The sequence below is a fragment of the Vicia villosa genome, linkage group LG2, assembly GCF_029867415.1.
Source record: "Vicia villosa cultivar HV-30 ecotype Madison, WI linkage group LG2, Vvil1.0, whole genome shotgun sequence".
Lineage (NCBI taxonomy): Eukaryota > Viridiplantae > Streptophyta > Magnoliopsida > Fabales > Fabaceae > Vicia > Vicia villosa.
The window spans coordinates 9,344,337-9,372,313 of NC_081181.1; the positions used below are offsets into that span (position 1 = coordinate 9,344,337).

Sequence of the window (27,977 nt, forward strand, 5' to 3'; positions counted from 1 at the left end):
TGGTGGTGGATCGGTGAGATGGGTTATCCCATGTTTGGTACCACATGCATTTAGTTGCATTGCATTAGGTTGTTGTGTGTAATTATTACATGAATGGAAGTTGTCCAATGTTATAATTTGTGTGCATTGATATGAATGATTGTATTGATGAATGTTGCTATGCTATCTGAATATAATTGATTTGGGTGAATAATGTGATGCAGTTGTATTGTTTATATTCCTATAACATTTGTTAATGCGAATGAAACTCACCCTTACTATTGATTACTTTTCAGATTAAAGATTAGCGGCTTGTGCTGGGTGAGGATAACTCGTAGAGTTACTTCGTTAGTACGGTTGTGTCGGTGTCATGCTCTGGTCTTGTAACACTGGGGGGAACGTCTGTTTTAGTATTTGATTGATGAATTATTTCTTATGTGGAATAATGTTTTGTTGGTTTGGATCGGTGAATTTGGATGTGAATCCCGATGTTTTATATTTATTCAGTTTGAGATAAATTCCGCTGTGTTAACATGATTACTGAATAATGTGTTTGAAGTTCCTCATAAGGCATGACATGGCCCAATGTTTGAATATTTTGAAGTTGTAATACCCTTTTCATGTTTGAATATGAATTTTAATTGATATTCTGTGGGGTTTTTAGAAGGGTGTTACACAAAACATCATAATATATCATTCACCCAATTTGTCATATATTCATATTTTCAATGATCATTCATCAACCACAACAAATACACATCAAATATAACACAAAAACCATTTCAATCATTTTATGACAATAATGCATATGACCAACTGACACTATGCATGTGGTACCAATAAACCGTGGAATTAATCCACCTGAACGAACTAAACCTCATCAAGATATGGCCCTACCGATATAAATTCAACACAATGAGAATTATATCCACCACTGATCCAAACATCACCGGGATCCATCACCGAATGTATATGAATGAATACACACATATAACATACTTAAAAACATCACCGATCCGATGTACCACATCGTCTCACCATAGCTCACCATTTTCATCACTGACAAGTATGTACATGTTTGCACAATCATTTAATTATTTACACATTCATCATGATAACCATAACAATAACCACAATTCTTCTATCATCACGCCGAAACATTGCCATATTCAAACAATCACACATATGCACAATATCTCATTTCACAAAGCAATTAAATCATTTTTAAAACTTAGTCCGGCCACTGCCCATCCCACCAATTCATCATATAAAATGTTTAATTTGCTTTACAACGCCCAAAATGGCACTAAGAACGAATATGCGAATCACAAGATACGTTATTTCAAAGTTTAGAAAATTTCTGCACAGCAGAGTCCGCTCAGCGACCCACTAGCGGCTTTTGGCCAGTGGCGGAGCCAGGAACTTTATATAGCCTGGGCAAAAAAGTTAACTGAAAGTTACATTTGACAATATATAAATAGTCATAAAGTGTTCTACATAAGAGAGATGAAACCTCACCTGCTAATAGTGTGCTAAATAAAATTAACAGGTAAATGCCCTCTCCGAGACTTCTTTGCGGTGAATGTTAGAATAATATCAACATCTTTAAGTGACTTGAATATATCCCGCTCGGTGTAACATATCATCAAGTCATTGAACCACACATCGTTGATCTTGTTGCGGAAATTAGACTTGATAATCTTCATTGCTGAAAAAGCTCTTTCAACAGATGATGTCGACACCAGCAATATCAAAGCCAACTCAATGAGCTTGTAAACCAATGGAAATACCAAATGTTTCTCAGTTTGAACCATCTTCATAGCCAAACTTTGAACATCTTCACAAGAAGTAAAAGAAGCATGCCTTTTCACTTGATGTACATAAGTCTCAAGTTGCTCCCTTATTGTTCCACGGTCATCATCAGAAAAGTATGCATGATAAATATTAGCAAGACGAGCAAGATTATCAACATCAAACTTGGAAAAAGAGTTTTTGGGGTCAAGACATGAGAAGCAATCCATCGCAACATTACTTCATTCACAAAACCGGTGATCCATCTCCACACATATTTTATCAATAGCAACATAAAAAATCTCTACACGGTAATGGTGAATATTAGTGACAGTCCTCCTTTCTCTTCTTGAACGTCCCTGAACCGGTATTTCTTCATCCATATTTGGCACCGGAATACTTTGAGCAAAACAAAATTCTCGGACATCACTAAAGAAATCATTCCAACCACTCTCTCAATATAGCCAATCGAGTTTTAACATCATCAACTAATTCCATAGAAAGCACAATATTAAGATCTTTTGTTTGCAAGATTTTTGAAAGTTCATTAGTGATACCAAACAACTTTAACATAAGCTTCAAAATGAAAGCAAATTTAAAGCTCTCCATTTTTTCTATCAAACCTACCGCTTGAGATAGTCCACGTCCATCTTCATCAACAATACTAAGCACCTCTAACACGGAGGACCACATCTGATCCAAACGAATCAAGGTTGTATAATGTGAACCCCATCTAGTATCTCCGGGTCTAGCGAGAGATAATTGGTGCAAGCCCTTTCCTTGAGATATCTCACCACTCTCAAGTTTATTCAAAATATCTTGGTGTTGTTCCTCCTTTAAAGCATCCTTTCTCTTGCAAGATGCACTTGTTATGGTTACAATCAAGGAGATGTACTCAAAGAAATCATGAATAGATGAGCAACTACTAGCAACAGAAACAACCACCAATTGCAAACGGTGAGCATAACAATGGACATAGAAAGCATAAGGGTTTTCATCTAGAATCTTTCTTTGTAAACCATTAAACTCACCTCTCATATTTGAAGCCCCATCATATCCTTTCCCTCGTATACTTGAAATAGATAACGTATGACGATTGAGAATGCCATAAAGAGCATCCTTTAGTGCCTCAGATGTAGTATATTTGACATGATGTAGAGCAATAAATCGTTCCATAACTTTCCCTTTGTCGTTCAAGAACCTAGAAAAATAAGTAAAAATTCAAATTTATTCGTCTATGTTTGAATGAAATTTACATGTTTAAGTTAATAATTGTAGTATTTTCAATAACAAACTCATTGTACTAACCTCAACATCACCGTTATTTGTTCTTTGACAGATATATCACGTGACTCTTCAATAAGCACAGAGAATTGTCTATCACCAAGCTCTTCCATAATCACCTTCGTAACTTCATGTGCACAACATGTTGCAAGCTCCTTTTGAATGTCACCGGAAGTCATAATGCAATTTTTTGGACTACGATCAAAAGCATCTCTTACTTTTTCATCATTAGGTTTTACCCAATCCACCATCTCTCTAAAATTTCCCTTGTTTAGAGAACTAGAGCTTTCATCATGGCAACGAAAAGCAATGCCTTGTACTAAGAGATATCTAGTACAATCTAAAGAACAAGTTAAACGGATCTTATACAATTCTTCTGATTCCCTAGTTGCTCTAGCAAAGATACTTGTCAAACTTTGTCTTTGATTATTATAATCATCATAGTGCTTCACACATGAGTTGTGCTTACTATCATGACTACCAGTATCATCTTTAAAGCCTTTAGATGCATGCTTCCAATCCTTAAATCCATCTTTGTTAAAGACTTCATAACCAAAGTGTTTGACCCTCCCGAGCGGCTTAAATAGAAAGCAATAGAAACAATAAGTTGCATCCTTCGGCTTAAATTTGGTTGCGTTGGACCCTTCAATATATATGCCCTCCTCACTTGGTCTTGAATATCCGGAGCATACTCATGAATTTGTTTCCTACATCCTGGATCACGCACAATCTCATTTGGAGTAAACTCGATGGCCACATTAAGGGGTGTTTCTTCTACTTCGACTTCCGATTGCTTAACATTCACTTTATCAATACTTGTTCTAGGAACCAAAAACCTCCTCATCTCTGAAATTTAATGATTCAGTGAAACAAATTTTTAAGTAAACAATTTATAACACACAAATTGACAAGACCGAATAATTAAATAAAATAAATAATTCATAACAACAAAATTAAAAGAGAATTTTATTATTATGAATGACCTATTAAATTAACCAAAATCTTTGATACTATATTAGAACCCAAAAACAAGAGTAGAGTTTCTGTTAAAATAAAAACTACAATATAAATATTAGAAGAAAAATTGAACTATCATTCCTTCTAAATTAAACTATGTAAAATTGACCAATATTGAACTATGTAAAATTGACCTATATTAAACTATGTTAAAGCAAAATACATATATGCAGGATAAAAAAAAGGATGACACAAGAAACTGAACTATGAAATTGACAATAAATTGGAACATACAAATTGAACTATTGTTATAATATAATACTAGTATTGTATTACTATAATAACTAATAAGAAGACAATTAGACAAATTAAGAAGCATATTACCCTCTGCTAGTGTGCTGGAAAGTGACGTATTGGAGAGAGAGGAATAGGAACAGGCAGCAGCAGGGGCGGTTCAGAATCAGAGACACAGAGAGGGAGAGGGTTTTTCGGTACTGTTTAGTTTTGTTCTTTTTTAATTTTTGTTTAAGTAATAAATAATTAATTGGATTGGGTCTGTCTGGACCATTGGGTATTCATCTGTTTTAATTTTTACACCCTTATTTTTACTAATTTTCCCCTAGTTTCCTTTAAAAATCGGCTATTAAATTTGGGGGAATACAAAGAAAATAGGGGTTGAGCCCGGGCGCGTGACCGAGCTTGCTAGGCTATAGAACCGCCCCTGCTTTGAAAAACGAACAACATCCGCTTAGCGAGCCAGGGGCCGCTTAGTGGACGTGCGATTCTGCAGATTCTCAAGTCTGTGATAAACCTGCGATTTCACATATCCACCACTACAAATCATTTATAAACATCCTTTACAGGTATGAAATCATCACAAACATCATCATACATCATCAAACATCAATAAAATACATTTATCAATCAACAATTCATGCAATCTCATCAATTTCCCTAAACCTAACAATCCCAATCCCAATATACTCAATTGAATCAAATCATATCTTAATCCATTCTATCACCTATAATCGCATAATAGAAATTAACCGGAAGAGTCCCCCCTTACCTTAGCCAAGAATCTGGACTTTCCCCTTCTTCTCCATCAAACCCGTAAGCCTTTTTTCTTCAAATTCAGCAAGAATCTCCAATCTTCAAACTCGCTTATCTCCCTCATCAAGAACTTTCCTGACACGAATTAATATATCAAATCGAAGGAAAATTCGTGTAGAATCTGAATCTTCAAGAATTACTTGATTTGGAGCTACGAGAAGAAAGTTATGACACATTTTGTGAGGGCTGCACCATGAATACGAAAATGGATTTTGTCCATGAGTTCTTCTTCTCTCCATCTTAGGTTTTCCTCCTCTATTTCTCAATTTCCTCTTATCTCTTTGTTTGATGAAAACATAACGTAATTTAGTAATGGGCTCAACAACTTAACACCCCCTCATCATTAAATACCACATTTGACCCAAAGATCAATATTCTATAATTCCTCCAATTAGTTCAACGAAAAATACTAAATAATTCTAAATAATAATTTAATTTCCGATTAAATAAAAATTAGAAAATATGGGGCGTTACAATATGGGGATATTTGTTTACCGATTATGAATGGTGGGTTAATCATCAATCATAGATTATCTAAATCCTCGTGGTGGGTAAACATTGCTACTACTGAAAATAAGATTAATGTTCCTGTGTTTACTAATAACTATAGGATAGTAGTTGGGAATGGCTTTATGTCTTCTTTCTGGTTCTCGATTTGGTTGTGAAAGTTAGCCTTAAAGATTGATTTCCGTTGTTATTTGTAGAATCACGTCTTAAACAGGTTTCCGTGGCGGCTACGCGAGGATGGATAGATGGTTATTGGAGCTTGGGTGATTTTATATTATCTTTGGTGTCCGTGTCCCTTGCTCGACAGTTGGGGAATCTTTGGTGCATTCTTTTTTGTTATGTAATATCGCTAGATTGATTTGGAGGGACATAGGGGAGTGAATTTGTTTTGCGGATCATCAATCCGGGTGCTTCAAAGATAGTTTTTTGAGGTGGTTTTCTTTTAGCAAATCTCATATAGTCAAATCCAAAAAAGAAGAAGTTATTTGATTGTCTACCTGTTGAAACATTTGGGTATATATTAAGGAATGAAATTATTTTCGAGAATAGTAGTTAGATCGTCCTTGATATAGTTTGGAATATTAAAATTACGGTTTGAAAGTGGTCTTTTATTGATGATATTGCTAGATCCAATTGTAATTTCTACTAATTTAAAAAAATCCATTATTTTAACTTTCGTAGGGCGATTGGTTAGTAATTTATCTTTTGTCCACATGTTTCTCAAACTTTTATAATTAGAATTGAGAAGCTTTAATTCTCTTATCAATATATATATTACTTAAAAAAAAAAAGAAAATTCATATAATTCAATCAAGTGTGACAAAAATTATTCATTAAATTTTTTCCCAACCATCACCAAATATTGACAAGTTCTGCTCCTTACTGTGAACTACACCATTATAATTTTTTTTTTTTATAAGCAAGCAACTTGAATTAAAAACCATATATACACCATTATAAATAATCCATATATAATATATTTTTTTTATCTGTATCAACCGACTTTAATGGCCTAATAAGGGAATCGGTCATTACATCCATCTAGAATTTATGAAACAATCATTTCTGTACACTCCATGTTAATCTAAAAGAGGAAAAGATATAGAAAATGAAAATTTCTTTGCCAACCTCCCTACCTTCTAGTCCACCTTTGGTGAAAACCCCTTATTACTACTGACTTCGAAAATGTATTTCCGAAATGCAAGAAAAAAGTGTTTTCGGAGATGCATCTCCGAAAGCGCTTTTTTTTTTGAAAAAATTGACTTATTTCGGAAGTTCATTTCCGAAAACATCATTTCGGAAATGAACTTCCGAAATACTGCGCGTTCTGCAGATTTATGAAAACACTCCCCCTCCCCCATTCATTTACCCTAACTCAAATAAAAAACAAGCAAAGGCGAAAATTTGTGCAAACACACTTTCAAGGCTGCATCAAGGCTCCAATCACATTGCTATACAACATTCAAAAGCCCTCAAATCACTCAATTTGTAAGTTTTGAATTTGTTAGATTTATTATTCAAATGCATGTTATTTAGGGTTTCAATTGCATAAATGATATATGGACTGGTTGTTAGTAATATTTAGGTTGTTTAGAAGCATTTTGAATTGGTTTTATGTTTGGTTTTGGGGTCTGCCATGGAAGTTGCAGAAAACTCCATCGCAGGGGTGTTTCGGAAGTTCATTTCCGAAAACATCTCCATCCCAGTTTTCTTTCAATTAATAAACTATGTGTTCACTAACTTAACTTGAATAAAAAAGAAAAGACATGTGTCTTGACTTACTCTAAAAAAGTGCACAACCTTAAAAAAAGAATGGTGACAGTTTGTAATTAGATCCAGTAGATACTTCATCATACATGACTTCGATCATAAAAGAGGGGAAAACATATTCTGATGTTCAAAAGATATGAATAAATAACACCATCTCTTAAAATAAAACAAATTTATCTGTTAATTTATCAAAAGGCTCAACTTAAGCACACACTTAAAAAGAAATAATTTCAAATTCATATATACTTCTCATAAAGTAATTAATAATGTACAAACATCAAAAGGCTCAACTTAAGCACACACTTAAAAAGAAATAATTTCAAATTCATATATACTTCTCATAAAGTAATTAATAATGTACAAACATCTTTTATTCAGTTTTAATTATTCTATCTATATCAAAAAAATAAAATGCTGAATGCACTAAATAGAATTTCTTCCAATTCAATTGACTAAGACTCTAAAGACAACACATTTTCCTAGTTTATTTTAATTCATCATCCTTCTAACTAATGAAGCAATCATGGATAATCCAAATCTCTCAAATGCTCACTGCATGCTTTGGCTTGAGTGAGCATATATGTACATATTATAAGTCAGTGTATAGGAGATGCAAACATAAGATATATGTACATCTTATAAGTCATAAGTTAATGTATAGCAGAGGCGGATTCAGATATTATATACTAATGTGCCTAAAAATAAAAATAAAAGGTTAAATATGTTTCTAGTCCCTATAAAGTTATCAAAAATGACTTTTAGTCCCTATAAAAAAAATCGACTTTTAGTCCCTATAAAATTGCTTTTGTATTCATTTTTAGTCCCTGTAGAGGGACTAAAAGTGAGTGCAAAAGTAATTTTAAAGGAACTAAAAGTCGACTTTTTTTTACAAGGACTAAAAATCAAAATTGAAATATTTATAAGGACCAAAATTTTATGCTCAACTAATAAAAATTTGAAGTCAAATGACATGAGATGCGTTATTTTATGCTAAATTTTTTAGCTCAACTAATGAAAATCTGAGAAATGACATGAAATGCGTGGTTTTGTAGAAAACATACAAGTTATGTAGCTCAGACTTTGACCCTCAATTTTAAACTCCTACAAATTTATGCTTTATTTAGAACAAACAATTTCCTTTACTTTATAAATCATCTTATCCCTAAGTTTTTTAGAAAACAACATTGAATGTTGATTAATCTTTTATTTAAATAAATTGAACGTAATTTTTTCTTCGGTTATGTTCTCTCAATTTTTCTGAAAATCAAGATGTAAACTCTAAACAATATTTTACTCACTCATCATAATGTTAAGTTCCATTCACTTTTTACGCTCTAGCACTTTTTTTCGACTGAAATATCATTCTCTCCACCTAACGATTTGAAACATCATCTTCTCCATGGAGGAAGAAAGCTCGAACCTCAAACCAATATTTTTCTTCGACTCTCTCATCAAGTTTCGGGTATGTAAACTCTCTCCATTTTGTTGTTGTTGATGTATTTTTAGTTGTTGTTATTATCGTCGTTGTTGCTGCTGCCGTCGTTATTATTGTTGTTGTTGTTACTGTCATGATTTTTGAGACTTAAGGTACAATGTAGTGTTGTTTTTCAGGTAGTAGTAGTTGTTTATTATTATTTTTATTGTCATGGATTTCGATACTTAGGGTATAATGTAGTGTTGTTTTTTAGGTATTTTTAGTTGTTCTTGTTTATTGTTATGGTTGTATTATTTTGGAGTTTTCTCTTTAAACAAGTTTGCCACCGAAGAAATTACCGGGTCGAGTCGCGGATCGGTACACTTTCTTTAAGACGTTTTGCAGTACTGCCAAAATTATGCAAAGCAACTCTTAATAACAATGACGCCTCCAGGATAAAACAGCCCAGTTCTATACTATACGATTACTACTTGCACGGTAGATAATCGGTCTAGAAATACACCCTCAGATGATATTAGGACCATTCAAATATAGTATGAACACCATCTTAGTATCTGGTATAAAGACCAATCGTAGTAATTTCTCAAACTAAGAGAAATTTCAATAATTCTCTAAACAGAATCCAAGAAAAATTATACTTATAATTTCTTAACTCAAACGAGGAGAAATTAACATTATTCTCTAATGAGAATTCAAGAAGGTACTCGGAAAATTCAACGAGTAGAAAGAAAGGGGGAGAAGTTGGCGCTTCGACAATTCGAAAGACGCGGAGTTATGAGAGTGAGGAAGGAAAAACTCAAAATAAGTTTTTGGTGTGTTTTGCAATGAAACAAGTGATTTCCTTATATAATGAAGTAAACCAAGCAAGATTTATAATCTAAGCAACGTGGGACTAAGGAGTTTTTTAAACTAACATACAATGTGAGACTTTAACTTTTTCAATTCATCAATGTGGTACTTTAAATTTTTCAATTCATCTCCCTTTATTGGAATATATTCATAATGTTCCAACAACCCCCCACTTGAATTTAAAAAAGTGTTTCTAAGATTGTGCATAAGCAAAGGTGTCTACGACTTGAACCTTTGCGTAGCAAGTAGGATTGCGATTCAACAAGTGTGACACTATTGTCTTGAACTCTATTTCAGACATCAGACCTGCACACAACCTTTTCTTAAGGTGTATTCTTAATAGCCCGTGCTTTTAATGGCCCTGCACGTGCATCCCGATTTAGTGAAGGCTCTAGGAATTCTGCCTCGAAATTCCATAGGAACCGACCTCAGTTCCACAATCACATAGGTGAGTCTATCAAGAGTACTCCTGTAGCCTAGGTACTCCCTCATATAGAGTATAGATCTCATTAAGAGTTTCTATTATCTCATCCTCTTATTACTTCAAGATTCATGCTTATTTTATTTACTCTAGCATGATCGCCTCATATTACTCACAACTTGTTATTACCCATTGAACCTATTTCTTGGGATCTCCAGTCATTTAGGTCGGGTTACCATCATGTGCAACTCATTTCTGTATAGGCATTAGTCCCATCTTTTTGGATGTATTATGGACTTTCTCTCCAGCTAATCCTTTCGTCAAAGGATCAGCTAAGTTCTCATTAGTGCGTACATGATCCACTCTTACATCTCCTTTAGAGATACAATCTCTAAAGGCGTTTTGCTTTCTTCTTATTTGACGTCTTTTACCATTATAATAACGGTTCTCAATTTTTGCAATAGCCGCGGTACTATCACAGTGGATCAACACAACTGGCATTGGTTTTTCCCATAAGGGAATCTCAGGTAGCAAGCATCTTAACCAACTTGCTTCTTCACTAGCATTTGCTAATGCTATCATTTCAGACTCCATCGTGGACTGAGCCATGATAGTCTGTTTCTTTAGTTTCCAAGATACAGCTCCTCCAACTATGTTGAATACATAGCCACTAGTAGCTTTGGAATCACCTGACAAGGTATTCCAATCTGCATCACTGTATCCTTCAAGTACAACAGGAAATTTCTGATAATGTAGGCTGAGATCTATGGTCCTTTTAAGGTACCTCATGACTCGCTCAATAGCTTGTCAGTGCTCGTTACTCGGTCTACTCGTAAATATGCATAACAATCTTACGACATACACAGTGTCTGGTCTAATACAATCAGTGACATATCTAAGGCTGCCAGTGATGCTCGCATACTCTGTTTATCTTACACTTTCACAAGTGTTCTTAAACAATTTCACACTTGGATCATAAGGTGTGCACGCAGGTTTACAATCAAAGTATTTACATTTCTTTAAGATCTTCTCCACATAGTATGATTGATCCTAAGAAATTTCTTTCACGGATCTCGAGGTCTTGATACCAAGAATCTCGTGATCTTTTATATCAAAGTTGTTACACAACAATGATTTCACATCATTAATGGTCTGAATGTTTGATCCAAATATGAGTAAATCGTCTACATAGAGACATCATAGTGCATATGCGATTCTCAAATTAATAAACGCATTTGTCACTTTCATTCACTTTATACTCATTCAATATCATTAAGTTATCAAACTTTTCATGCCATTGTTTAGGATCTTGCTTTAATCCATACAGAGATTTGTCTAACTTACAGACCTTGTTTTCTTGTCCATGGATCACAAACCCTTCTGGTTGTTCCATATAGACTTCTTCTTCTAAGTCACTGTTTAAAAAAGCAGTTTTAACATCCATTTGGTGTACTATTAAATTATAAATAGCAGCAATTGAAATAAGTACCCTAATGGATGTTATTCTAGTGACAGGAGAGAAGGTATCGAAAAAATCTACATTTTCTCGTTATCTAAACCCTTGGCTACAAGGCGAACCTTGTATTTATCAATAGTTCCATCAGGTTTTAGTTTCCTTTTCAAAACTCATTTACAACCGATTGGTTTGCAACCAAGAGGCAAGTCTAATAAGTGTCAGGTCTTGTTAGACTCCAGAGAATCTATCTCATCATTAATAGCTTCTTGCCATAAGTCTGCATCCAAAGATGGCAAAGCTTCTTGAAGATTTATTGGATCTTCTTCTACATTATGAGCCGCATAGTCAGGACCATATTCTTTAGAGACTCTTACTCTTTTACTTCGTCGAAGTTCTATTTGTACATTTTTGTTGCTTTCTGTGCTTCATATCACAAGAATGTGACGCGATTGAGTGCCCCCAGTATTTCTCAATTTGAAGGGAAATTCGTATTCATAGAAACCAACATCATTTGATTCTATGATCACTTTTGCATTTAGGTCATAGAACCTATATGCATTACTGTTTGTTGCATACCCAATGAATACACATTCATATACTCTACTAGCGAGTTTATCTCGTTTTGGATCCAGATTTCTGACATAAGCCAGACATCCCCAAGTTCTCAAATAAGACAAATTTGTATGTATTTTCTTTAATATCTCATAAGGAGAAATATTACTCTTTAATTTGGGAACTCTATTAAGGTCATAACAAACAGTCAATAAAATTTCCCCTCCACTAGTGAGGTGCAGCACCCGAATTCATCATAATTGCAATAACAAGTTCAGTAAGAGTACTATTCTTTCTTTCTGCTTCACCATTCATTTCAGGAGAATATGGAGCAGTCGTTTCATGTACAATTTCATGTTGTTTATAAAAATTATTAAATAAACTAGAATCATACAATTTGCCTATCACTACAAATTCTTATAAATCATTTTCAAATTATTTACAAAGTTTTTAAACTTATCAATTTCATTCACAAAAAATATCATTTTTTGTGATGATGGTGTACAAATCTACCCCAATAAACTGACTAAATCTTTCCTTATTTAGAAAAAAAATAAACATGATTCTTTATTATCTCGGGAGCATACATGACATCTTTCAAGATTGAAATCTTTTCACAGGTGGACCTTGTTCCACTTCTCCAATATCGACAACATTAGTGGTGTGGATATCTCCCAACAACACTTTCTTATTTTTAGTATTCGTGTGTGTTTTAAACATAACACAGTCATAACAAATACGACGAGAGACGCCTGTGTTTATCCACCAACCATCAGATCCATCAACCGTGTTGATTTCAATGATCATATGAATAAATTTTTCATTAGCCAGGTTAACTCGTGCATTACGGGCTACATCAATTCAAGCATTACATGCTATATCTCTTAGCCATATGACTTAGTTTTCCACAGTTGAAACAAAAGGAAAACAATGTCATTTCTTTGAGGTGCTTGTTGTCTAGTTGGAGCAATTGGGGCCATAGAATGGTTCCCATTCTTAATTCGGTTCACAATATTGCAGTTCTAATTCTATAATGATTTGCCATATGGCTTTAGAACCAGACGAAATTTATTTTGTTGTTTAAAACAACCAAGACTTTTCTATTTAATCATGTCTCTGATATTCTTCTTTAATGAGAATAATCAGTCTCTAAATAAAAAATTATTTTGTTTTCTAACAAAGCATAATTCATAAAAACTTTCAAACTAGGGGTAGTTTGTTAATAATAAAAGAAATTCAAATTGTTCATATAAATACATACCTTTAGTGATTATCTCATGAGCAATTTTTGAAGTTCATATAAATACATACCTTTAGTAATTATCTCTTAGGGAATGGAATTGGCATTGTCAACTTTGATTGAAAAATATGAATTACGGGATGGTATTGAAGAGTAATTCATATTCAGAAGATGAGCATCAGAAGTTTTGATGCGGGCTGATCTTCTGATGGTTACTCAGAAGATAGTGTTGACCAGAAGTTCTACCTTCTGTGTCCTGATAGTTTAGCTATTTAATTAGTAAGGGTACTTTAGTATTTTGTAATACTGTACTCTTTGTACCTTAAACTTGTTCACTAAGTTTAGTCTGTTAGGGCTTAGGTGGAATTTTTTTTTGTATAAATAGTCTTGTAGTAGCTATCATTTATTATCAACGCAAGTAGAATATACATCATTATTCTCTCATTAATCTTTGCGCTGTTATTCCTTTTGTTTATTCTCTTTGTCACCGTCTTTATTCATTGTGCACCAACAAAATTTACTATAGTGTCATTTAGCAACTTATTTGGATTGTCTCTTTCATCCCATTCTTTTGATGTAAAAGTAAAATAAAGCTTTGTCAACAGAAAAGAAGCTCGATGTTTGTCAACAAAAATAAACTTAATAAATTTGAATTTTAAAATTTTCTTAGGATGAATGTTTATTTTGATTTGCAATATGTATTTAACTACTTTGAGAACCTATAAGAATTAGAAATATTTTATTTTTATTAAAACTTTTTTTCCAAAAATAATTGAAAAGTGGCTAACACAACATTCTTTTTTTAAAAGGCAAGATGCTATAAAACAGAGCAAAAGCTCCCAGAAGTTGTTACAAGGAAACAGGAAACATAATACAAAAGAAAATTACACAACCAATTAGAACCTAACCTCTAAACTCGTAAAAGTTACATTTGGATGCATAATTTTCCCTATAAACGACCATCTCCATATCAGAGCTTTACAACTCCAAACAATGTCAGCTACGTTCCACTTGGTGTTCTTGAAGATAATACTATTCCTTCAGAGCCACACACTCTAAATAACCGCCAACCACACACTCTCCTCCTTTTTACTCTTAATTTTCTTTTGAATGCATAAAGATCTCCAAACCGAGAAGCTCTCTTTAAAATCCTTCGCAAGAAGATAATCCAGATTTAATTTTAACTATTCGGCCATATTCATCCAAACGAACCTCACCATTTGACATTGCAACAAAAGATGGCTCGAGTATTCAATGCACACATCAGAAAACACACAAGCATCGTTTAAAGACGGGGATAGAATTTGTCTTAAACCCAACAATTCTTTAGAAGGAATTCTATCAAAAAACTTGCTTTTCATATTGCAGTACATTCTATATATAGTATGCAGCTGTGTTGAACAATTGCAAGTTCTCACGTGCACTACCAACAAGAATGGAATTTTTCTCAAATATACTATCTTTTTTCAATTTAAATACTAAACTACCATTTATTTCCTTATAAATACTAAAATACGATCTTTTCAAATAAAAAATAATATTATAAAGTCGGACGCACCTGTTTTATATTTGTTTATTATATTTTATTTTACTCCGAATTTGCTACAGAAAAGTTTTTCTGCGAAATTTCTTGCAAATTTATCTACGGATATTATTAAAATTGTATTTAGAAAAATTATATATTTTTGCAAAATCTGTAGGTAATTTTGTAACAATAGGGTTTTCCATGAAACTTCGCAGAAAATTCCGCAAGTAAAAGGGACAGGTTGTAGCTTATGCTTCAAGGCAACTCAAAGTTCATGAAAGGAATTATCCTACACATGATTTGGAGTTGGCAGCTGTGGTGTTTGTGTTAAAGCTTTGGAGACATTATTTGTTTGGATCAAGGTTTGATGTGTTTAGTGATCACAAGAGCTTGAAGTACTTGTTCGATCAGAAAGAGTTGAATATGAGACAAAGAAGATGGTTAGAATTCTTGAAGGACTACAATTTTAGTTTAAACTACCATCCTGGTAAAGCGAATGTTGTAGCCGATGCATTGAGTAGGAAGTCATTACACATGTCTATGTTGATGGTTTGAGAGTTTGAATTGTTGGAACAATTTAGAGACTTGAGTTTGTTATGCGAAGAGACTTCTAGAGGTGTGAAGCTTGGTATGTTGAAGCTTACTAGTGGTATTTTGGATGAGATTCGAGAAGGACAAAAATCTGATTTAGGCTTGGTTGATCGATTCACATTGATTAATCAAGGAAGAGGTGGTGACTTTCGAATTGATGAGAATGGTATTATGAAGTGTCGTGATCGAGTTTGTGTTCCAGATGTTGCGGACTTGAGAAAGAGGATTCTTGAGGAAGGACATAGAAGTGGTTTGAGTATTCATCCTGGCGCTACTAAAATGTATCAAGATCTGAGGAAAATTTTTTGGTGGCAAGGTATGAAGAAAGACATAGCGGAATTTGTGTATTCTTGTTTGACTTGTCAAAAGTCAAAGATTGAACATCAAAAACCGTCTGGTTTGATGCAACCGTTATCTATTCCCGAGTGGAAATGGGATAGTATATCCATGGGTTTTGTTTCAGGTTTACCGAGGACATTGAGTAATTGTGAGGCAATTTGGGTCGTTGTGGATAGATTGACTAAATGTGCTCATTTTATTCCGATGAGGATGGATTATTCAATGGAGAGACTTGCTAAGTTATACATCGAAAGAATTGTGTGCTTGCATGGTATTCCGTCGAGTATTGTTTCGGATAGAGATCCGAGGTTCACTTCGAGATTTTGGGAAGGTTTGCAAAGCGCATTGGGTACGAAGTTGCGTTTGAGTTCAGCGTATCATCCGCAAACTGATGGTCAAACGGAGAGGACTATTCAGTCACTTGAAGATCTTTTAAGGTCATGTGTTTTGGAACAAGGAGGAAATTGGGATAATTTCTTGCCGTTGATCGAGTTTACTTATAATAACAGTTTCCATTCGAGTATTGGAATGGCACCTTTTGAGGCTCTCTATGGAAGGAGGTGCAGAACTCCTTTATGTTGGTATGAGTCGGGAGAGAGTGCTGTAGTTGGACCCGAATTGATTCAAGAGACTACGGATAAAATTAAGATGATTCAGGAGAAGATGAAGGCTTCTCAAAGCCGCCAAAAGAGTTACCATGATAAGAGAAGGAAGGCTCTTGAATTTGAGAAGGATGATCATGTGTTTCTTCGTGTTACGCCAATAACGGGAGTTGGTAGAGCGTTGAAGTCACGTAAGTTAACACCACGTTTTATTGGTCCTTACCAAATTTCGGAAAGGGTGGGTGAAGTGGCTTATTGGATTGCGTTGTCACCGTCTCTTTCTAATCTCCATGACGTGTTCCATGTGTCTCAATTGAGGAGGTATATTGCGGATCCATCGCATGTTGTTCAGTTGGATGATGTTCAAGTAAGAGATAATTTGACGGTTGATACAACACCTAGGCGGATTGAGGATTGTGAAGTGAAGAAGCTTCGTGGCAAGGAAATCGCTTTGGTGAAAGTAGTATGGGGCGGAGTCGCCGATGGCAACATCACTTGGGAACTCGAGGATAAGATGAGGGAATCGTATCCGAAGTTATCCGTTTGAGGTAATTTTCGAGGCCGAAAATCTTTTAAGTTGGGGAGAGTTGTAACAACCCATTTTTTTTTATATATAGTATTTATTTTATTATATTATTTTATATATACTTTTGGTGTGTAAAATTAATTATTTAACTATTATGAGATTTAATTATTAATTTAATTAATTAAACTTGAGTGCATTTATGTTTAATAGAATTAATTAAGTTTAATAGAGAGTTAGATTAATTGAGCCTATTTATTTGAGTTATAAACAATTGGGGGGTGCTATTATTTTAAAGCCCAATATATTAAATAAAGGTAGTAAGAGAGAAATGAAGGTAGAAGCATCATTTATCATTTTTCTGGTTTTTTTCAAGAATAGAAGTGGAGGAGAGGAACAAGAAGAGGAAGCTAGGGTTTTGGAGGAGAAATCAAGAGGTAAGAGGGAGAATCCATAATCATTGTGGGCTAGTATAATGGGGGTAAAAGTTATATTAACATATTTATATTTGTTCCTAGTTGAATGTCATAAAAATTATATGTTTTAATTTCTGTTCAGTATCTTAAAATACTAGAATGAATGTCTGTGTGTTCATATAGTAAAGAAAAAAAAATGTAGATGGAGATGAAATAGTGGTGGGGACACCGAATGGTGTCATTGGTGCGGACAGCCTGTTTACTAGTAGGGCGGTACTGTAGTTGGGTTAAGCTAGGAAATGTGTGCTGTTCATACTCTTGTATTACTCACTACAATTACTAGCTCTTAATTCCTATGGTAACGTGAAATGCCACCCATTAATGTTGTTTTGTCTAATTATTATTGGTCAAGTGGGATTGTGCATTTATTTCATTCACTCACTACTGTTATTGCTTACTGGCCATTTGAAAACGTGAAGTTTCTTTTACTTGATGAATGAACCGCTACTGTAGCCTTTTGTTTAAACTAGAAACAAGTCCATGAGCTACCTACTGTAGCGACATTACTTTAGTGTATCTTACATGGACATGAATTTAATGCTTCCTTTCTTTTCTATATCCTGTTCCATGATATAATTTTCGGAGCATACACATACTAACCTTATGCTTCCTCTAATCAACTTGAGATATATGTAAATGTGGTATTACCTGACAGATGCATGAATACCTATCATTATTTAATGGACCACTTGTAATATCTCACTACTGTAGCATCTTGGTTTGTAGGATAGATTATATGAACCACACACCTTGATAAAAAAGTGAAGGATATATATATATATATATATATATATATATATATATATATATATATATATATATATATATATATATATATATATATATATATATATATCTTAATTAATAAATATGGGATGATATTATACTTGAGAATTAGGATGTATAATTGGTAGATTTTATAGATTAATTAGTAAACAATTATGGTTTAGTGAAATGGGGTACTATATTAAAATAGTAGATTCCCAATAAAAATAACACATGAATATGTTTCTATTATTGTTCTAAGGTAGAATTTTTATGAATCATTAAGTAACATAAATCCTAATGGCTAATGGTTTAATATGAAGATGAGCAAATCCTATGTAATTGACAAATAGTGATTTAGCATATGATAGTGTTAATTAATAGTGTTGATTGAAATATTGGATTGGAATTGTGTGTTGACTATTATGTGTGATTAATGCTTATGTGATGAGAATGTTGTGTACAATATTGTGGATAATTCATTGAGTGAATTATTGTGATATGCTAAATATTAAGATGGTAGAGATGATGTTAATTGCATATGTTGATTTACATTGTACATACATTCATATCATGGATGCCTTGAAACAAAGGTGGTTTGCTTTGAAACAAAAGCGAGGCCTAGATTCTAGAGTGAATCGGAGGCGGTAAACTATATGTTTACGTTTGGTGGGCTTTGGTCTTGTCCGGATCGGAAGCGTGGCTTGGATTCTAGATATTGAATCGGAAAGCAGTGAAACCTTGGGTTCACATTCGGTACCACATGCATAGCGTCACATATCTTGCATCGAGTCACATTAGAGTTATGTGATAGTTGATTGTGTGCATTGATTGTGGTGTAACATGTGTGTGAGATTGATAATTGAAATAAGTGATGTTGAATACATGTTTGGTTAAATACGTGACTATGCGACTATTGTAGATGTGTACATAATTGAGAATATAATATTGGTATTGAATTGATATTTCCCTTGTACGAATTATTTACTTGTTAACATGTGAATTATATATTGTCTTATCATTATTTATATAACTACGTTTGATGTGATCACTTCTGGAATTATTAATTTAACCATTGCATTCCTTTATACTTTCTTCATAATGGTTCGTATTCTCACCCTTCTGTTTTAATGTTTCCCTCGTTTGGCGACATGCAGGTTCTGGAGTTTAGTAGCCGTGTGTGACCTAGCCGGAGGTTCTTCCTTGGTTATTGGAGACTAGGTAGTGAGTCGATGCTCTGGTCATGTAACACTGGGTAGACAAGGAGTATTGAACTCATGTTATGTTTGTGCATGTACTATGCTATGACTTGTGAACTTATTTATTGGTTATATGTCTTTTGAGAGGCTTACAAGCCAAACCTTTTGATTAGGTTTTATGTTGAATTAAGACTATTAGTCGATATATGATCATGGTATGGGACATGAATCATTATGAATCACATGAGTATCATATTTTCCACTGTGAATGCATATCCAGGTTAAATTGTGATTTTATATTGAGTGTTATTAAAATGACCAGGAGTATTGTGCTCTATAGATAAATGCTGTCAGTTTTTTTTAAGGTTTTTAGTTCTTCTAAAAGCATCAATGTGACGCCCTTTGAATTATATGCATGTTATTCTCTGATTATTTGTTAAATATTTTGGGGTATAAAAAGGGGTGCTACATGGTGTATTCGAATGTATGTGGGCCGATGCAAGTTGATTCGTGTGATGACAATAGATACTTTGTCACTTTTATCGAAGATTATAGTAGAGTTATGTACATACCTAATCAAGAGAAATGACAAGGTGTTTGAAGTGTTTAAGAAGTTCAAGCTCGTGGTTGAGCGACAAAGCTATCACAAGCTCAAAGTTCTAAAAATGGACGGTGGAGGCGAGTATGTCTCAAATAGCTTTGGGAATAATTGTGATGAAGAGGAGATAGTGCATGAGGTAGTACCACCCTATACACCGCATCAAAATGGTGTTGCAGAGAGGGAAAATCGATCGATTATGAGAATTGTGAGAAGGATGTTAAAAGGGAAGAACTTGTCAAAAGAATTGTGGGAGAAGCGTTATCCACAACAACGTATTTGTTGAATAGGTGTCCTACAAAGAAGCTTGAGAAGATAACATCGAAAGATGAATGGTCTAGATTCAAGCATAATCTAAACTATTTGAGATTTTTCAGTTCCGTGGCGTATCAACATGTTCCGAGTCAACTTAGAAAAAATTTGGACGACAAAGGTGAGATGATGATAGTTGTTGGGTATCACCCTACTAGAGGTTACAAGTTGTTTGATGTTGAAAACAGAATGATCATGATTAGTCGAAACATTTTTATTGATGAATTGAAGCAAGTGGAATAACCTATAACTGGTTACATGCAGACGTTAACCAATTTCATGCAGACATTAACCAGTTACAAGAACGCGTTAACTGCTTACACAAATGATTTTTTGGATAATGAAGAATCTAAAACTGTAGAACAGACGGGTGTCGAAGCCATAACGAATGGAAATGTGAGACGACCAACCAGGTAAAAAGGTTTTCTTCAAACACTTCAATATTGTGAGATATTCCATGACAACGAAATCAATGATGATGGTGATTTCGTTCACGTTGCACTTATAGCCGAATCTAATCCCAGCCCGTTAATGATGTGTCCGCAAGTGCACGAAAATATCAAAGTAATATAAAATATTATCGAACCCATAGAGACCAATATCAACCTACTGTAATCTATCGTCGCTTTGTAAAGCTAAGGCTAATGATTAAAACGGTAAGAATGGGATTAAAAGTACAAAATGCTAAAGGTTTGAAAATAATACTAAAACGAGGTCGGGATAAGATTTCTGCGTTCCCGAACGAATTATAAAAAACGGGTACTAATTACGAGTATAACTTTGTTCCGTAGAATATACCAACCTAAAGGCTCTGCCTCACGCTCTTGCGGTATTAGCTAAAGCAATACTTCCTAATCCCAAGAATTTGCTCTCGCTCGCCCGGTAACTAAGAAATATATTTTGAAATCCAATAATATCCTAAACGTATCTAAAACGTTTTCGTTGTATTTATATATGCTGCCTAATTCCCATTATCCGGTTCACTCCTCACGCTCTCGCAGTCTCGGATTAAACCTTAATTTTCCTTTCACTCTCATGATAAAACAATGTTAAATAACCTCTCACTCTTGTGAAAAAGTTACTTAAATTAGACTTGGAGAGTAAAACCAAAACAAACATATTTTCATAAATTCGCACCTATAATTTTACGGAGTCCATCGGTAACAACGATCCTCATTCACCGAACTCAAGATTATTTAGTCGAACATGGATAGGAAAATAAACATGAAATTACAGTAATAAACATAATGAGAAAGATGATTTAGAAATTAAATTAGAAAGCAATAGTAGTGAATAAAAAACCTGGAATTTAATAGATGCCAAATTGAAATACACCTGAAGGCTTCAAACCAGAGTACATAAATTAAATGCAGAAATATAATCCTAAAACTAATTTGTAATAGCCCCCAAAAATATGGAAAGCTATTGCTTTTACATGGTGAAAGAAAACTGCCTAAAAACTGAACAAGGGAAATTCTGGCTAAAAGAAGAGAGAGCTCCCCCGGTTCAAAGTGGTAACCTCCTTCTATTTATAACAATCGTGAGCATTTGTTCGTTGAGAGAAATTTGGAAGTGGATGCGTTGAGCTCCCAAAATAGTAGTTATATCGGGCAAGTCTCAGTGGAGAAAATGTTGGAGGAAAAATAGGAAGTAATAGAGAAATTAGATAAAGTGAGAAAATGCTTTGTGGCGTGGGCCACAAAGCTTAGAGGTGGGGGCCCTGCTTCTTTAGGGTGAGGGCCATGAGATCAAGGGGCGTAGGCCCCAGTTCCAAGGGGTGAGTGCCTCATTTTGCTTTTGGAGTGGCATGTTCTTAAACGTTTCATTCACCTTGGGCCTATTGTTATTAACATCCACACATCCTTCTTTGCTATTTTACTTCCAAAATTGAACTTATTTCTTATTTTCTTGCTTTCTTGCTCAAATCTCCCGAGTTCGATATTCCTAAAATAAAACACTAATACCAGCATAACAAAGACATAAATGAATAAATAAAATAAGATAATTCATATAAAATTGAGTTAAATAATCAATGTAATTTCGCGTTATCAGTTAACAAGGAAGAGGAACTGAGTGATCCAAAGCGGGTTTGTGCTATGAAGGAGAAGTCGGAATTGATTGAGAAAAACAATACTTGGGAGTTGGTTGATCTACCGAAAAGAAAGAAGTCGATTGGTGTAAGGTGAGTCTATAAGGTGAAGGCAAATCTCAAAGGTGAAATAATCAAGCATAAGACTCCATTAGTTGCAAAGGAATTTTTGCAAAGAGAATGTTGTGAATCTTGTTGGGAATTACGATAAAATTCAATTTTATTTTTTGCGGCAAAGAATAGTAGCAACCAAAATAAATGGGCTACAACAATAATAATTCGTACACAGATAATATAACAGAATGAGGCGAGAGAAAGATGAAGGTTTATTTACCTAATTCGATCAAATGATCTACTACGAGGGAGAGAGTAGCTCCCCAATTCACTATGCTCAGAAAGTTGATACAAGAGATTACATATGAGTTACAAGAAAAAAACCTTTAAAATTCATAAAGAACAAACCCTATTTTCTACCAAGTGTTTCCCAACCCCTCAAACTCTCAATATAAAAATCACTCAAACCTAAGGTGCTTAGAAGTATTTCTCAATCCCCTTAGATAACTACAGAGGTTTCCCAAAAATCTTTGCCTTTCGAAGTTTTCCCTTGAAATTCCATAAACTCTTATTCTACCTTGTTGGTGTAAGCTATAAGATTATCACGCTATAATAAAAGATGACATACATATTTATAATGGCCAAAATTAAAATAAAAAATCCATAACAAATCCCAAAAAATATCTCCTTAATTGTTAGAATTAAATATATCATTATAATTTTATAATATATCCTAAAAAATATCTTATAATATATCTTATAATATATCTTATAATATATCAACTAAAACAATAGAGAGATCAAAGAGAGGTAGAGAAGAAAGAGAGCAATATTATCTTATCTTATTTCAAGTGTGCTTTACATTGTAATATGGGTCTCTATTTATAGGACTCAAGGGAGATAGAAAATCACACATATTAAACACATATTAAGTATGGAATAGGAAGATGAAGAACATGGAGATGGATGGACATCCACTAACATAAATATTCATAACACTCCCCCTTGGATGTCCATTGAGGATATGCCTCGTTAAAACCTTACTAGAAAAAACCCAGTGGGAAAAATTCTAGTGAAGGAAAAAGAGTACAATATCCTTTGAATGTGAATTGCCTCGTTAAAAACCATACCAGGAAAACCCAATGGGACAAAACCATGGTGAAGGAAAAAAAGAGTGCAAAACATATGTATTTCTCCCCCTCATGCAGACATTTACATGTGAGACGATATTCTTTGTAGTTGTTTCTTAAAATGTCTTCTTCGAAGTGACTTCATGTAGTGGTAATAGTAATGCGGGATTTGATGAAGTTGTTTCCATGAGTTGTTTCATAGATCTCCATGAAATGGTTGTACCATCACATGTAAACAAATAGCCTGTTTCTGATCTACTATTGTGAGAATCTGACAAGTAACCAGCATCTCTAAGATAACGAAGTATATGTTTGACTCCGTTCAAATGTCTTCATGTAGGTGAATAATTGTATCTTGGTAATAGATTGACCACAAACGATATATCAAGACGTGTATAATTAGCAATGTACATTAGTGCTCCAATTGCACTAAGATATGGTACTTCAGGACCAAACAATTTTTGTAATCATTTTCTTGAGGCCTGAAAAGATCTTTCTCCACATCTAATGATATAACAATCATTGGAGTAGACAACGAATGAGATTTGTCCATATAGAAGTGTTTCAACACTTTTCTATATAATCTTCCTGGTGTACAAATATTCCATTGTCCAAATTCTCAATTTGTAAGGCTAGACATAATTTTTGTTTTTCCTAGGTCATTCATCTCAAACTCTTTCTTTAAGGAATTTATAGATTTTGGAAGCTCTTCAGGAGTTCCAATAATATGTATCACATTCACATAGATAATTAGTATTGCAAATTATTTTCCACATCATTTTATGAAAATACAAGTACAAATTGAATTATTTGTATATTCATCATTTAGTAAATATTCACTGAGGCGATTATACCACATGCATCCAAATTCTTTCAACTCATACAGAGACTTGTTCAATTTGATGTAGTAATTTTCTCGAGATCCATAATTACGTGCCTCTGGTATATTGAACCCTTCAGGGAGTTTCAGGTAAATGTCACTATTAAGTGAACCATATAAATAAGATGTCATTACACCCATCATGTTCAAATTATGCCCTTCATGTGTTACAAGGCTAATTAATTATCAAAAATCGATTGAATCCACTACAGGTGAATATATCAAAATCAATCTTAGGTCTTTGTTAAAATCATTGAGCAATAAATCAAACTTTATATCATTCTTATTTTTCTTTTTCACAAAAACTCATTTATATCACATTAGTTTCACATCTTGAGGTGTTCGGACTACAGGTCCAAAAGTGAGTTACTTGTAAAGTGAGTTTAGTTCTTCTTCAATTGAATATATTTATTTTGGCCAATTCTCACTTAGTCTACAATCTTTAATAGACTTTGACTCATGATCCTCGTTATCATTGATCACTTTTAGCGCTATATTGTATATAAAGACATTGTCAATATTGACTTTATTCAGTTATCTCAATTTCGGTTCCATTCCATTTCATCCATGACATAATTTATCGAGATCTCTTTATTTCATATTTCAAGTACTTGATTTATTCTTCTGGAACTGAAAATTAAATTATGTCAAAGTGCTCTAAGCATTTTCATATCCTCACTTGGGTCATCTTTAGTTTCTTTTCTTAGTAGAGGATTTTTAACATTGGAACCAACTTTCATACCACGCTTCAGGCGCAACAACAACTCATTTGCATTATTATATTATCCAATAAGAGAATCCACTTTGAGTGGAGTATTATCAGCTGATAATTTATTTCATAAACTTTGCAAATGAATAATATTTTGAACATTTGGTTCATATTGATTTGTACGAGGATCAAGATAACAATTTATTTTAAATTGTTCATTTGAACTTCTTGTTCATGATTTCAGCTATTCATTTCCCTCCCCCTAATATTGGGAAAATTAATTTATCAAGTGATAATCAGCCTATTGGGCTGCAATCAAGTATTTGATTATTTTCTCAAATTATATCCTCAAAATTGAGAGTCATATTAATTATATTTTTCCAATATTCTATCATGACTCATCTTAATGTATTATATTGGAGCAATTGGAATATACACAACACATCCAAATGTTCATTTAGATGAGAAGTATTAGAATAAATTAGGGAGGACTAAGATATAGTATCTTGTTGGCTTAATGCGAATAAATATATTAATAACATACTTTGGGTGTTTCAAATATATAATTTAGAATTGATGATCTCATAAGTATCAACCATATAATTAACTTTAGACGTCTAAAGAATGGATCTTCGGGTCCATTTTCTTTTTATGAACATATATTACATGATATTCAATATCAATTTTAATAATATATGTGATACTTATACGGGAATTTCTAAAAAATCCAGAAAACAAGATCTTAGTCTAATTAGTTGAGAAAATAATTTCACAAACTTCTGGTTGTGAGTAGAGACATATGCATGATATTTTAGTCGATGCAACAGTTAATGTCATAAAAACGCAATTTCTCAAATTTTTATTTTCCTTTAGAAACACACAAATATTGACTGGATTGAAGAAACTTCTGGTTCTTCAATACAAATTATTTGCATCATATTATATCCGAGATGACCCAATCGGTTTTACCAACGACACATTTAAGTGTAATTTGTAAACTATAGGTTTAGAATGACATGTGCTTCAATTGTATTAATATAAGTGTAGTACAAGCCCGGGGAAAAAGACGGTAGCTTTTCTATTACCCATTTTTTGTCCAAATTGTGTTGTGTAATACAAAGATATTCGATACCTCCAATATAAGTCAAAACCAATATAATAGTATTTCATTATTAAACACTTTAATCAAATACATTAATATCGATTAAGAAAAATAACTCTTTAAGTAATTCTCTTGAGATATCTTAACATTAGTTTAAGAGAGGTTTTTTTTTTGTGTAGTTCTTCAGGAACTCAATCACAATCACAATTTTTTTATAGTTCTTCAGAAACTCAATCACATTTTGCAGTTCTTCAGGAACTCAATCACAAATCGTTTACGAATAAAAATAATAATATTTATAATCCTTCTGGGATGCACGTTATTCATGCAATTCTTCAGGAATGCATGAAAATTACAATTGTTGTTTTCATAAAAATTGAACAATCATTCTTTAAGCAATCCTTCAGGGATGCTTCAAGAACTTATCGATGATAAACAACTTTAAAATATATAATTGTGTTAATTAAACAAAATTTCCAATGAAATCTTATACAAAAAAATAATAGAATAGCATGCTAAAATTTATCTATAAGAAGAAGAAAAATCTTAAAAACTTACTCGAAAGAGAAGAAACATGATTATGCAAATTGATCATAAAATCGCTCACACGGTAGAGTTTCGTGCTGATAACGTGTTATGAAATTAACTAAAACAATAGAGAGATCAAAGAGAGGTATAGAAGAAAGAGAGCAATATTATCTTATCTTATTTCAAGTGTGCTTTACATTGTAATATGGGTCTCTATTTATAGGACTCAAGGGAGATAGAAAATCACACATATTAAACACATATTAAGTATGGAATAGGAAGATGAAGAACATGAAGATGGATGGACATCCACAAACATAAATATTCATAACATCTTAGACTATTATAAAGATATATCTTATAATATCTTTTTGAATATTATAAATATCTTATAATATCTTTTTGAATATTATAAATATCTTATAATATCTTTTAATATTAATTTATATGATCTCTAAATTAATATAAAATATTATAACATTAAAGAATGGATCAATGAACCGAATCGAACAAACCTGATACCCGTGAACCGCTCGGACCAAACTACTTTTGACTTTCTGGTTTTAGGAAATCTCAAAACATATTTTCCTTCTCTTCATCATCAAAGGTTTTAAGGCATACTTCAACAATCTACACCCTGACTTTAAACCATGTTGATATCAATTTAACCATCAACAACATTTCTGCTCTCTACCAGGTTAAAACTCTAATCAATAATCTTGACCAAATTCAAACAACCTTGGAATCTTGATCTTGCTCTTTGCATCCACTTGTTTTCAATTACCCTGTTCTTCCTATGTAATTTAACAAGCCTGCAAGTAAGATTTTTCAACCACCCTTGACTCCATCTGTTTTCAAATACCTCTCTGAAGGTTTTTTTTCTTTTATTTTGTAGTCATTCAGCGACATTAAAAACATAGTATCCAAGGCTAGCATAATCTTCCCTTTAAGATGCTATAATAACCCTCATTACCTTGTCATGGGTCAAATGATTATTATAGATCTCTATAACTGTTCCCTCACTACTACTAGTATTCATAGTAGGAAACTCCACCTCAAACTGAATTTTCTCCGTTATAGTTATCAGGTTTCTCCCTTGGTTTTCACTATTCTCCATCTTAAGAATTTCTCTACCAACCAAGTAAGATGTTTTAACCTCAGCTCTTCCCCATAATCTCAATAACAACTCAGCGTTAACATGCAT

At 33.3% G+C, this 27,977-nt stretch overlaps 1 protein-coding gene across 1 annotated transcript; it reads right to left on the reverse strand.

Annotated features, from left to right (window-relative positions):
- Window positions 1-1,357: 1,357 nt before the first annotated feature.
- LOC131648528 (uncharacterized) lies at window positions 1,358-27,977 on the reverse strand. The gene is made up of 6 exons (XM_058918278.1): window positions 27,747-27,977; window positions 27,558-27,567; window positions 3,722-3,900; window positions 3,079-3,632; window positions 2,398-2,971; window positions 1,358-1,429 (listed from the first exon to the last, which is right to left on the reverse strand). Exons 1-6 carry the CDS (start codon window positions 27,975-27,977, stop codon window positions 1,358-1,360), a joined length of 1,620 nt encoding a protein of 539 aa, XP_058774261.1.

Excerpts from the sequence above, each read along its gene's own strand:
- LOC131648528 (XM_058918278.1), bottom strand. The coding sequence starts at position 27,977 with ATGCATGTTAACGCTGAGTTGTTATTGAGATTATGGGGAAGAGCTGAG. Across the intron at positions 2,972-3,078 it reads CAAATAACGGTGATGTTGAG|GTTCTTGAACGACAAAGGGA; the intron begins GTTAGTACAATG and ends TTATTTTTCTAG. Across the intron at positions 1,430-2,397 it reads GACGTGGACTATCTCAAGCG|TTAACTTTTTTGCCCAGGCT; the intron begins GTAGGTTTGATA and ends TGTAACTTTCAG.